The following is an 11,590-nucleotide window of genomic DNA, read 5'->3' on the forward strand; positions in this document are numbered from 1 at the left end:
TTTATTGTGTCTTTGTTTCCCCACAAAGACTAATAATATTTTCTTACTCCTCATGGTACAGTCATTGCCACATGGGTTGGGGGAGGGACAAGGCAGGGTGGGTGATGGAGGGGAGTAATCAGATGATTAAAGGCAACCTCCAGCATCTGTGCTGGGAAAGGCCTATGAATAAATGATGGTGGGAGCAGCTGATCAGAAATTAGCTAATGCAAGCGGAGCAGTCCCAAAGGAAATGAGGTTTTCCACAACACTCCCTGGTGGATGGAAGGGGGGGGGGTCGTGGAGGGGTGAAGGGGCTGAGGACCAAAGGGTGTTCATTCTTAGGAGGAAAATGAACCTCCTGTAGAGGAAGCAACAAAGAGCAGGGCCTGAGGGCTGCAGCCCAGTCAGTGTGGTGTTAGTGCAGGTCAGTCAGGGAAATAACTTGACGGAGGCATTTCTATGGAAAACTGTCAACAACTGAAATTGGATTCAATTAATTTATGAAAGTACAAGCACCTTTTTCCAGTTTCATAGTACTGTAGGTAGTACTGTAGGTAATTGTAAGTTAGCATGTGTTGCTACTTCATATGGGTCAAAGCCCGGGTAGGGAATAGCGTAGCAGTTACAGTCCATACATTAGCATGTCAGTGATACCTAAACCTCTGGGTTAGGTCGTTCATTTCTAGAGCGATTTCAAACACACATGCTTTTTATTTTGAAATTCCCTTTTCAAATCAGCCTAACACAATAATCTGATTCTCTCGACCACATGTGATCTCAGAAGTATCCTTATCTTCATATTTCATTAGTGTTTTTTTGAAGTGCGGTGTAACTGTGTCAGTAGGTCAACAGACATCAGACTCATGACAGCAGTGTGTAACATCTTTTTTTCTTTTAAGCTTCTACTAACCAAACTGAAACCCTTTTCAAACATCCTACAGCTTACTCTCCAGGTGAATCAAGTTTGAACTGGCCTGTGTGAGAGGCAACAAATGACGTGGTTAACGCACAACTTTGGAGAAAATACAACAATGACCACGGAGGCCAATGCACAGCGTTAAAAAACTAGCAAAATATTTTCCATATATCCAGCAAACATGTCATGAACCAAGGTATAGGTCACGTGTGACCCCCAAATCCATGACCATTCTGTGTCATGTTGGCTGGGTGTGGTCGGGGTCACACAGAACGGAGTCTGGAGTTATATCAGGAATGCTGCTGACAGACATGAGTGACTGACCGGGCTCCTGTTACACTGCCTTTGACCTTTGACTCCTGGTCCACACTGTTCTAGAACGATTGTTCTGGACTCTACTAACCCATGGCTAACTAAGGGATGGAAAATGAATGAAACAACAGGCAAGAATAAATTTGCAGCTTCTCAAATACCACACCTTTAACTCGCTTCATCCGGACATTGGTCAATGTCAAAGCTGGAGAAAATCCCAGACAGACATCATGGAGTCAGGTTTTACATTTTTACAGATTGTAGAAGAAGTTCTAAATCCTAAAGAGACTAAATCAGGTCAGAGATGGGATCAAATATCACAACAACTAAGATCCAGGACTGTTACACTGGCACAGACACAGCACTGGTGAAACTGAGAGTCCTCAAATTTAAATTTCTCAGTTTATCAACCTGCAAATATCCTTGGGTTAAAACACAAACACACACAGTTGTCATCTTCACATAGACCTAATCTATTCCTAATCTAAAACTTTACTCTCTCTCTAATCCGACCCTGCGTCTAATCCTAACTCCAAATTAAATCTTGAATCCCAAAATTTCCCTCTCCCTCAGTGACGGTTTGATAAAAAAAAAAAAAAAAAACACATGTGATGCCAGGACAATTATTACACACACACACACTTGTGTTGTTTACTACTGTCACACACTGACGTACCACTACAGCTCGTGGAGGTGTATTTAAACCTGGAAGGATTTCATCTGGAAATTTAAATGATATGCCATAAGAGAGTCCGTGAACCTAAAAGGATTGTCTATATCTTCCCTTCAGCCTCTCACTCTAGTGTCATTTCAATGTATTTAATTCAGAGAGACGTAGTTTCTCCATCTTCCAACAGGTCGCCTGCATGTGCAATAATCACAGGGGACTAAAAAAGGAAAGTCAACATCTGGGGCTGGGTGCAGTAATCACACGTTGGCTCTTATTAAGCTTCCACCGAGACCTCTGAACTGAGAGGATTTAAGATACACACGCACACACACGCACACACACACTGTCTGTCAGGTACAGAGCAGCCAAGGTTAAGGCTCAGGGACATTTATTGTGAGAGGCTAAGAAGCGATAAACTGCCATTTTAATTTCCTCCTGGACGCAGACGGGCGTAAATCTGTTCCAATTGATCTGGTTGGTGTCCAGTTCTACAGAGAGACAGGGAAACGTTGGTGTTGAGCTAAGACTGTGGCAAACCTGTGTCATTTCTACTGGGATTCGGTGTTTTAATGATGGAGGTCAACACTTCTTTACGAACGCTGTTACATCTAAGCCTCATCACTGTTAAAAAAATAAAAACTGTAGCATAAAAAAACGTGGGTCTGCCCTAAGATATCTACAAGCAAAACTCTGAAAATGCCCACATCACTTAGGTTCATCTCCTACACGCAGACTCTTCAAGAATGGTTGGTGTTTTCAGGACTTTGTTTTGAAGAGACGTTTTCAGAGGTGTTCTCTGTCATCACGACTTTGTTGATGTGACAAATGAGTGATTCATCTTGACTTGCCCAAAGATCATTTATGTTTCTGAGAAGACAGACACACCCATAACTGTCCTGTTGACAGACACAAAGGCACACATGAAGGACAGGGAGGACGGTGGCTGTGGGTAGACAAAACAACCTGACGTCGGTAAACACTTAGTGATATTCCGATTTTTAACACGGTGTGAAAGCTGTAACCGCCCTCTCTCTCTAACCACAGGCTCATCGTCCACCGTCATGTTCAACGGTGTAAATGTATACTTTTGAAAAACTGCAATTTAAGTTTCTCTTTTAGGTTTTCAGCAGTTTCTTTTTACAAACTTAATACAGACAAGAGGACTCTATGTATGTAATATTCCAACATTCTCTTAAACTTACTGTGGAAATCGACATATTTACAACATTAATTATTTGCAAAATGACTCTTGAGCAAACAGAAAAAACATGCCATATTCAGTAATGTTGATTCATCTCAATTAATCCTGAGAAATCACCATTAATTACAATCTCAATTAATCACGATTAGTCGTGAACCACCCACAGCTACTCTGTGATCAATCAGAGGCTTCTTCAGTTCTAACTGACTGAAATAATCCAAATAATCAGCCTTGAAGTGGATGAATACTTATATAGTTTGGTGAAGTTGAAAGTGTCTCCAAATTCACAACATTACAGACAAATCCAAAGTTCAAACTCTTCTGCTTCATGCACTGTTTTCCCGCCGTCACGATGAGATTAACAGTGAGAAACTCTAACGTGCCGCAGATGAAGTTGTGCCTTTCTCCTAATCACTGCAAACACGGACGCCTTTATCTGAAGATCTTGGAAGTGTAGCAGGTTAAAGCTTAAGTCAACATCACGGTGTCAGCGGGAGGTTACGACAGCACCCAGTGCCTCAGTAATGGTCACCTCGCTGATGGACAGGGGTCAGGTTTCTGATAGAGACACGAGAAAATTCCAACACACGCTGAAAAACAAAGATCTGGTTCGACTCCGGTCTGTGTTTTTGAATAATCTGATCCAGACTCGGGTGAGGAGTTATTTTTACTTTTTTTTTAAAGTCAGTGAAGTGTCTCTTCTCACACTGAGGTTTGTTTTATTAACATATTACCTTGGTTAGTAGGTGTTTGGTCAGACAATGGCTGTTTGCAATTAATCCCAGTGCTGTGGTGACAGATTAAACCACCTCCAGACTGAGGCAGAGCTGCAGGAGTTCTGCTGACGCACAAACAAAGCCCTCATAATACCTGCCTCTGTTTGTTCATTAAAAACCAGCCGCCTAACAATAAGCATTCATACTGTTATTATTTACAGAGAACACGTTAGCCCTTATTGTAGCGCTGCCTTCCTTCCTTTCCTCCATCCTAGCTTCAGTTCCTGGCTTCCTTCCTCACGTCCTCAGTCTTCTCAGTGGCTGGACGTGGAGAGTGTTGTATCTCACATTCTCAGCTCTCTAAAGCGGCAGCTGGAGGAAGTGACAACTGGCTAGAAATGCTCTCACCGTCGCAAGAAAAAATAGTCCAAACCCTCACCCTCAGGTTGGCCTTTCTCACGTTACCTATTTCAGCACAGAGCGCCTGGAGAGCGCGAAGCCCCGCGGCTCCGGCTGCAGTAAGCCAGACGCAGACAGCACACAGATCTGTGAGGATGAGGAGACTGTAAGTGTGGGCAGAGGTGATGGTGTGAAACCTAAATCCTTGCCCACCGGCGCTCTACAATGTGCCAGATGACAGGCAGCCACGACCTGGGGAATTTCAGAGGTCAAGGCGAGGAATGTAGGATTCCCTCGGCCGGAGAAACTCTGGGAGGGCGGAATTTGGTGTGTAATGCAAGGAAGGAGTTAGCGGGTGCCGAAAGATCCTCCTACAGTTTTACAGTGTGAGCAGCTGCTGCTATAAAGGCTGATTACCCAGTTTAGAAACGCACATCGCTGGGATTCAGCTTGGTCAACAGGATGTTTCACAAAGAGATGAAAGAACCAAGAGGTGGCGTTTAGTGAACGTCAGCACGTTCATGACCTGTGAAGAGATAAAAGACTCGGAAGAGAATCATAAAGATGAACGTACCATATTTTCCGGACTATGAGTCACACTTTTTGTCATCCTTTGGCTGGTGCGATATACTCCACAGCGACAGCTATAATACTACAATAATAATGGAGTAATAGTTCATACGGCTGGTACAATAATAATGGAGTAATAGTTCATAGAATATAAATAGAGTTGCAACAAGACCGATACCAGTATCAGTATGAGTTCAGATACTGCATCGAATGCTCATCATTGACAAAGACACGAACAAGACTATAACACTTCAGGATTTGCACCGTTAGGATACGAGCAATTTACTACACGCAACTAACTGAACCAACATGGTGTGAAACATGGAAACAGTGCTGGTCAGTTTAAGTGACACTCTCTCTTGTTCTTTCTAGAAAGCAGGAGACGGTATTTTCCACCGAAACTCTAAATAACACATTTGAAAATCCAGGAAAACCACGTTCAGGTCCAGCAGCCTGAAAAAGATCCCTGACACACACGTGTGTGTGAACATCCTTTCTGAGGACAGAGTGGGTGTGGTGGGGAAAGGGTTTTATGGAGCTGGTTTGGGAGGAAAGGCTGCGGCGATGACGGACAGGATGGGCTAGAAGGATAAATCACTACCTCTATACCTGCCACACCTCTCCACTGACACCGACTGTCAACACGTTCATAGGAGCAGGTGGAGGGTGAACACAAAATTCAGCACGTCAGCAGCACAGACACAGACAGTCTGTTCTTTGGGTAGAATCTAAGATTCATGCAACATTCATCGAACTGCACTTGTTTTCACTGATAAGGGTTGAATCCTGGTCCGGTTTCACTAACAGAATTCCTGTTTAAATAAATCCTCACTGTGGTATTTCAGTCACTGGCTTCATTCCATCGCCCATTAATTATTTAGGAAGCTGGGCAACTCAACTTGGACAAATGACGTACTCGGCACAAAGTCCTCCGTCCTATAAACCTCACATCATGAAATTGCTACAGTCACGACTAGACGTGACTTAGAAGATGGTTTATCACCTCAGAGAAAATAATTTATAAACGTACGTGTTACTTTAAAAACTGTTTATTGACTTTTGGTTCAATGTGAATTTTGTAGTCAAATTAGAACTTGAGACAGAGACATTCAGCTCAGGTCAGGAGACGCCACTGAGTCATAGCACAGCAGATCACCTATGATGAAGCTGCCACAGAGGAACGAGAGGTGAGGAGAGAGAGGTTTATATCAGTGAACACACACACACACGTGTGCCCACCTCTGACTCCCACTGACTCAGGGGGGGGAGGATGACTGTATAGTCAGTCTGTATAGAGACTGTTACAGTTTAGGCTGGGGGTCAGATGACTAATGCCTACTGTGGACTATACACTCTGCCATAGATTTAAATGACAGCTGAGTTGTTAAACTATTCGGAGATCAAATTGATGATGTCATCCTACTGCTTAGGTTTCAATTAGAGCAGTAGCTGGTTCAACAGAGGAGGTGGTATGAGGTCAAGTCAAAGGCAAATCACATGATATCTGGAAAATCAGGTTATTGTGTTAATGCAAATCCAGGATTTTACAATATATATAAATAAATATAATTAAACTTTTTTTACCCCGTTTAAAAATGACTAAACAAAGTCAAGGAAACATAGTGAAAAAAAAAAATTCCACCAGCAATTTTGCTTCATGAAGCAGCATTTGGCATATGCAAATATTTTGTGTCCACACCAAAAACAAACGTGTCAGTTGTTTGACACGTTTGTCCTCACCAAAATAATTACACCTCACTGGTAGAGGAACTAAAACACACATATTGTCATTTTTAACCACAATAAGCCATTGCTCTTGTACAGGGGTGTCAAACTCATTTTTATATATAACGTAATTGGATGTCAAGTGGGCCGGACTAGTACAAACAATGTTTTTTCTCCTTTGTTTTCATGAAAAGAAGTATATTGGATATTTATTATTATTAATTCATACATAATACAATATGATTTTACAAAAAAAAAAAAAACCATGATCTGAACATGAGGTTTTTGTGAATTTTTTCACAATTTTTTTCCAAGTTCATCAAGTGGGCCGGATTCTATTTTCCAAGTTCATCAAGTGGGCCGGATTGAACTGCCTAGCGGGCCGGTTTTTGTCCCCGGGCCGTATGTTTGACACCCCTGGTCCAGTAGGACAAAAGGAGTAGCGTGATGAAACCAGCTCTGCTGTAAATGTAGCTTGACTCAACAGTGTCAACATGACAAGTGTGTTACATACAGCAGGCGGTGGTGTTTGTTGGCGTAGACAGATGAGACAACAGGAGTGGGTCCTCTGGAGACATTATTACCTGTTCAAAACAGCATGTTTACCTGCTTAAATATTGTTTTTTTAGGCTTCTGTTAAAACCCAGTGGACTCCTCGTCCACGTCCTGGCAAACATTATTCACTGTATATACGTGAAGTACGGCGCCCCCTTTTTCCGCCTTGATGGTTTAATGTGCTTTACATGTCGCTCCATTCACCCATTAACAACCACTTATTGAGCGGCTCATCCAACGCATGTATTTGCATCACTTCTTCAGTTACATCCCATCACATTATCTCCATTTACATCGTGCCAATGAAGCAGCCAGTAGCAACTTGAGCTTAAGGGCGTTTTTGAATGGAGGAGACTTTCAGCTCTCAAGTCCAGGGCAGACTGATGACTCAGCTCTTTTGTGGACACACACACACACACACACACACATATGTATATATGTATATGTGTGTATAAATGTTTCTATATATGTGTATATATATAGCTGATCAAATGTTTACAGTATGCTAATGCTAATGTTAATGCTAATGCTAGGAGTTTGTGGACATTTTTCACTGTTCATTTTTAACTTTACAGTTCTACTTTTTGACTGACATTTCAAATTAAAAAAGCCTTGAGTTTTGTTTTACCGTCAGTCCCTTTTTTAGTTTAGGTCTTCTAAAAAGATCTATATGTGAAAAGCTATGGGATGAAATGCATTTACTCGACCAATAAGTGTTACGGCTTCAATCAGGTTTGTCATTAATTTAAAAGTGAACAGTTTGGAGTCAACATCTTAACTAGCAACAATTTTAATTTAGAACCATCTGATTCTTTTCTCTTTTCCCAAAACCTAAACCAAAATTTGAAAGAACCTCGACATCAGTCTTCACAGGAGGACACGAATCATGACATGACCTGCTGAAGGAAAATATACAACTGCTACCTGAAGCATTAAGACTTAAATTGAGGATATACAGAATTTTTTTAAGCTGTTAGTGGTCAGTGGGTGGTGCAAGTGACCTACATCTGTTAAGTTAGTGGGTGGTGCAAGTGACCTACATCTGTAAGCTTTAAGTAAGTGGTGAGTGGGTGGTGCAAGTGCCCTACATCTGGAATGTTCTCGGTTTGATTCCTGAGTTGGTCGGTTATATGCCATCGCGTTTGTAGTGCAAAGATGAGTGATAATCAGGACAAATACACCGACAAAGGCCCATTGAAGTACAGAGAATTTGTCATTACAAAGTTTTTTTTTATTATTATAATTCTTTGATGCTCTCTCTGACACATCCACTCTCCATCTTTTCCGGTCACTTCACTTGCTGTGTACAGTAACCTGGCTTGTGAAGTTACTGAACATTAAATATAGTCCTGATGTACTGTCTGATCCAGGAAAATGTCATTTGTGTGAAGGTTTAATGTTTCCATGCAGATCTTTAAAAACTTTCATTGGTCGTTGTGAGGTATTAATAATACATCACATCTCCCTTGAGTTTTCAATGCAGCTGCATCGCCCAATATAAACTAAAGAGCCTGGGCCAACTACTAAAAACCAGACTACGTATAGTTCTCTGTAACAAACTTTTGAGGCTGAAACTGATCAGTAGACTGATCTGGGAGCAGCCAGACCCAGAAACGCAACACAAACACCGTCAAACCGAACAAAGAGCCGCCGAGCTCCCGTCACCAACTGGAGGTCACGTTAAAAATAAACGCGTGGGCTTTTATTTTGAAAAGGTTAGAAACGGGATCGCTCACCTCTACGAAGAAAGTATCCATTGTTTTGAACCCTCTGTCCCTTTGTAGTCTGAGTTCAGGGTACCACAGAGGATGAGGAGGAGAAGATGCGACCCTCGGTGAGTTCCATTCGCTTCGGTAAATAAAAAAAGAAAAGAAATCCTGTGTTTGAAACTGTTTGTCCTGAAGAATCGGAGGAGAAACGATGTTTAGCTTCTCTTTTAGACAGTTAAAAAGCAGGAGGCTGGAGAGGAGCTGCTGCGTTTCTGCTGCTGCTGCGTTTCTGCTGCTGCTGCGTTCTGCTGTCTAGACTTTTCATTGAAGCCGGCACATTATTCAGAGAGGAGGAGCTCCGCACACTCACACCTCCTCCCACCTCCTCAGCACACGCCCTCTTGTGTGTCCACCCCCTACAAAGAAGCTCATGATCTGCAGTGGAGGCCGGGCACATGCTCTCTGTTGTTTATGTTGGAAGACTGGGCCTGTAACACTACAGCCAAACTGGGTTTCTAATTTTAAAAAAGAAGTTCAGTCTTAACAGGCAAAAAGTTGTGAATTCATGAAGATAAGTCATAAATTTGAAAGAATAAAGGTCTTAATCTATGACAATGATTTTAAAATTACACCAAAAATAATACAAAAAAAGAAAAGGTTGTAAATGTATGTGAATTTGTACAAGGGACACAGTCAAGTTGTAAATGTATGTGAATGGAAATGTGAATTTGTACAAGGGACACAGTCAGAAATTCTATATTAAAAAAGTCATAATGTTGGAAGAAGGAAGTTGTCAGTTACTGTGAATAAAGTTGTACAGATATGAAAATAAAGTTGTAAAGTTGTGTTTACACGGCTCCATCCATTCCTACTCTGTTTTCTGCTGATTTGTTGGACCTGACTGAACTGAACTGTATCTACGTGCTGCTGATCATATCGGCTCCATTTCTCCAGTGCAGTAAACGTATTTCTTGCCGTTATCCGAGTGTCCATTGTATTGAGTGTGTCAGACTGAGAGGAATCTTTATTTTGACTTCCTCCTTTGGGGAAAATAAACTGAGGAGGAAGAGGAAGCTCGGAGCAGGAGGAGCGCGCAGGATTTATTTTGGTAAGTGACTGTAAAAAAAAGGGGGTCAGGGTCTGAAGACAATAGAAATTTGGGACATGGGACATGAAAGTAAAGTGAGTGGACACGTGGGAGCAGCCGAATCAAAGGAGGTGCAGAAATAGTGAATCATTTATCAATTTGCATTCTAATGCAGTGGCTCCCAAAGTAGGGGGCGGGCTCCCAGAGGTGGTGCAGAGCTTTTGCAGGGTGGACGCAGCAAGGCAATGACAATTTTTCTATTTACAACACTCATGAGCAACCTCAACAAAAAGACCAGGGATTGAACCTGTGCAAAAACAGGTCAAAGTGATTCACACCTTTAACCTTGACCAGTTTCATACTCCGACACAGCTCGAACGAGAGAGGAAAAATGAGACGTGCTGTTTATAGTTCAAACACATCAAAATAATGGCATTGAATTCTAACCTCGTAGTCCACACACTGACAGTAAAACACCATCTAAAAATCTAAAACTTAAACTTACAGAATTGAGAAAATTCCACTGCATTTTCATTTTACCTTCACTTTCAGTTTTCTTATCATAAATAAAAAGCAATAATTAAAAGGGACAAAACACAGGAGTGCTTATCTGCGTCCTCCTGACGGTCAGATAAAAGTGACCTTTGATAAGAGAGGACAGAAGACACTTCTTAATCCACATGTACTAGTCACGCAGGAAAGCCGGTCTGAGGGGGTTTTGTTGTGTCTGTGGTGTCGTCTGTGTTGACTGTACAGCAGCTGATGGAGCAGTGTTTGAGTCTGAGAGTGTTTGATAACAGAGGCTGTTGATGAAAAACTCCAAAAATGTTGGTTCAAGAATGATCCTTGACTTCATGTATAAATCAGGGTGGTACTGTGTAGTACTCGTACATGTAGTATTGGTACAGGAAGTGCATCAGAATCAAATATATTGATGAAGTTGAATGTCTCCTGTTTGTCATTTCAGTCTAAAACAGCACGGACTGGTCATATAAGTTGAATGTCTCCTGTTTGTCACTTCAGTCTAAAACAGCACGGACTGGTCAATTCGGGGGAATTTTATTATTAATTTAGGCACTAAATACATTCAGAAGTGTTTTCCAGCCCAGTCCCTCACAGCGGTCATGGGTGTGGCCGCCTCCCTGTGGCTGGAAAACTGCAATCTGCCAGGGCTGAGCAGGTCCAGCAGCCTGTGGCCAACATCTGATGTTTTCTTTTCTTTTCTTTTCTTTTCTTTTCTTTTCTTTTCTTTTCTTTTTTTTAACAGTTTAATGTTGTTGATGAAAAGCTTCTGCTTCTCAACATTTGCTTAAAATACCTTTAAAAAATTACCCCTTTGCTGGGACGACACTAGAATGAGTGATGTGACCTTTATCCACATGGGGCGCTAATTTGTGAAACAGTGACAAGTTGGCAGACAGAGGGTGGACTGTGCGTTGAAGCAAAGGCCTCTTTCATCCCACCTGAGAGGACAAAGAAACAGGAACAAAACATCCATTTGGTCATCAGATCTCCAGAGGCAGCAGGACAGAGGGGGGAGGGAAGGGGGGAGACAGACCTGCTGCTTTTAACTCCGCTGTCAGGCTACGCTCGCTTCACATATGCCGCTCTGGTCCACGGGGGACAACAGTTGTACAGGTGAAGTACATGAGCAATTGTAGCAGATGGACTGTACGCACGATGGACTGATGTTCTGATCTATCTATCTATCTGTACATACATACATATATATTTATATATATATATAT

At 41.9% G+C, this 11,590-nt stretch overlaps 1 protein-coding gene across 1 annotated transcript in view; it reads right to left on the bottom strand.

Moving 5' to 3' along the window:
• The window catches only part of myo10l3 (myosin X, like 3), a 50,792-nt gene extending 41,648 nt beyond the window's left edge, over positions 1-9,144 (bottom strand). Inside the window, 1 exon segment of the mRNA XM_017040123.2 lies at positions 8,783-9,144. Coding sequence (XP_016895612.1) covers positions 8,783-8,803 — 21 coding nt within the window. The 5' untranslated portion in view covers positions 8,804-9,144.
• Positions 9,145-11,590: the final 2,446 nt, after the last annotated feature.

Source organism: Cynoglossus semilaevis, chromosome 16 (assembly GCF_000523025.1).
Source record: "Cynoglossus semilaevis isolate Cse_v1.0 chromosome 16, Cse_v1.0, whole genome shotgun sequence".
Classification (NCBI taxonomy): Eukaryota; Metazoa; Chordata; class Actinopteri; order Pleuronectiformes; family Cynoglossidae; genus Cynoglossus; species Cynoglossus semilaevis.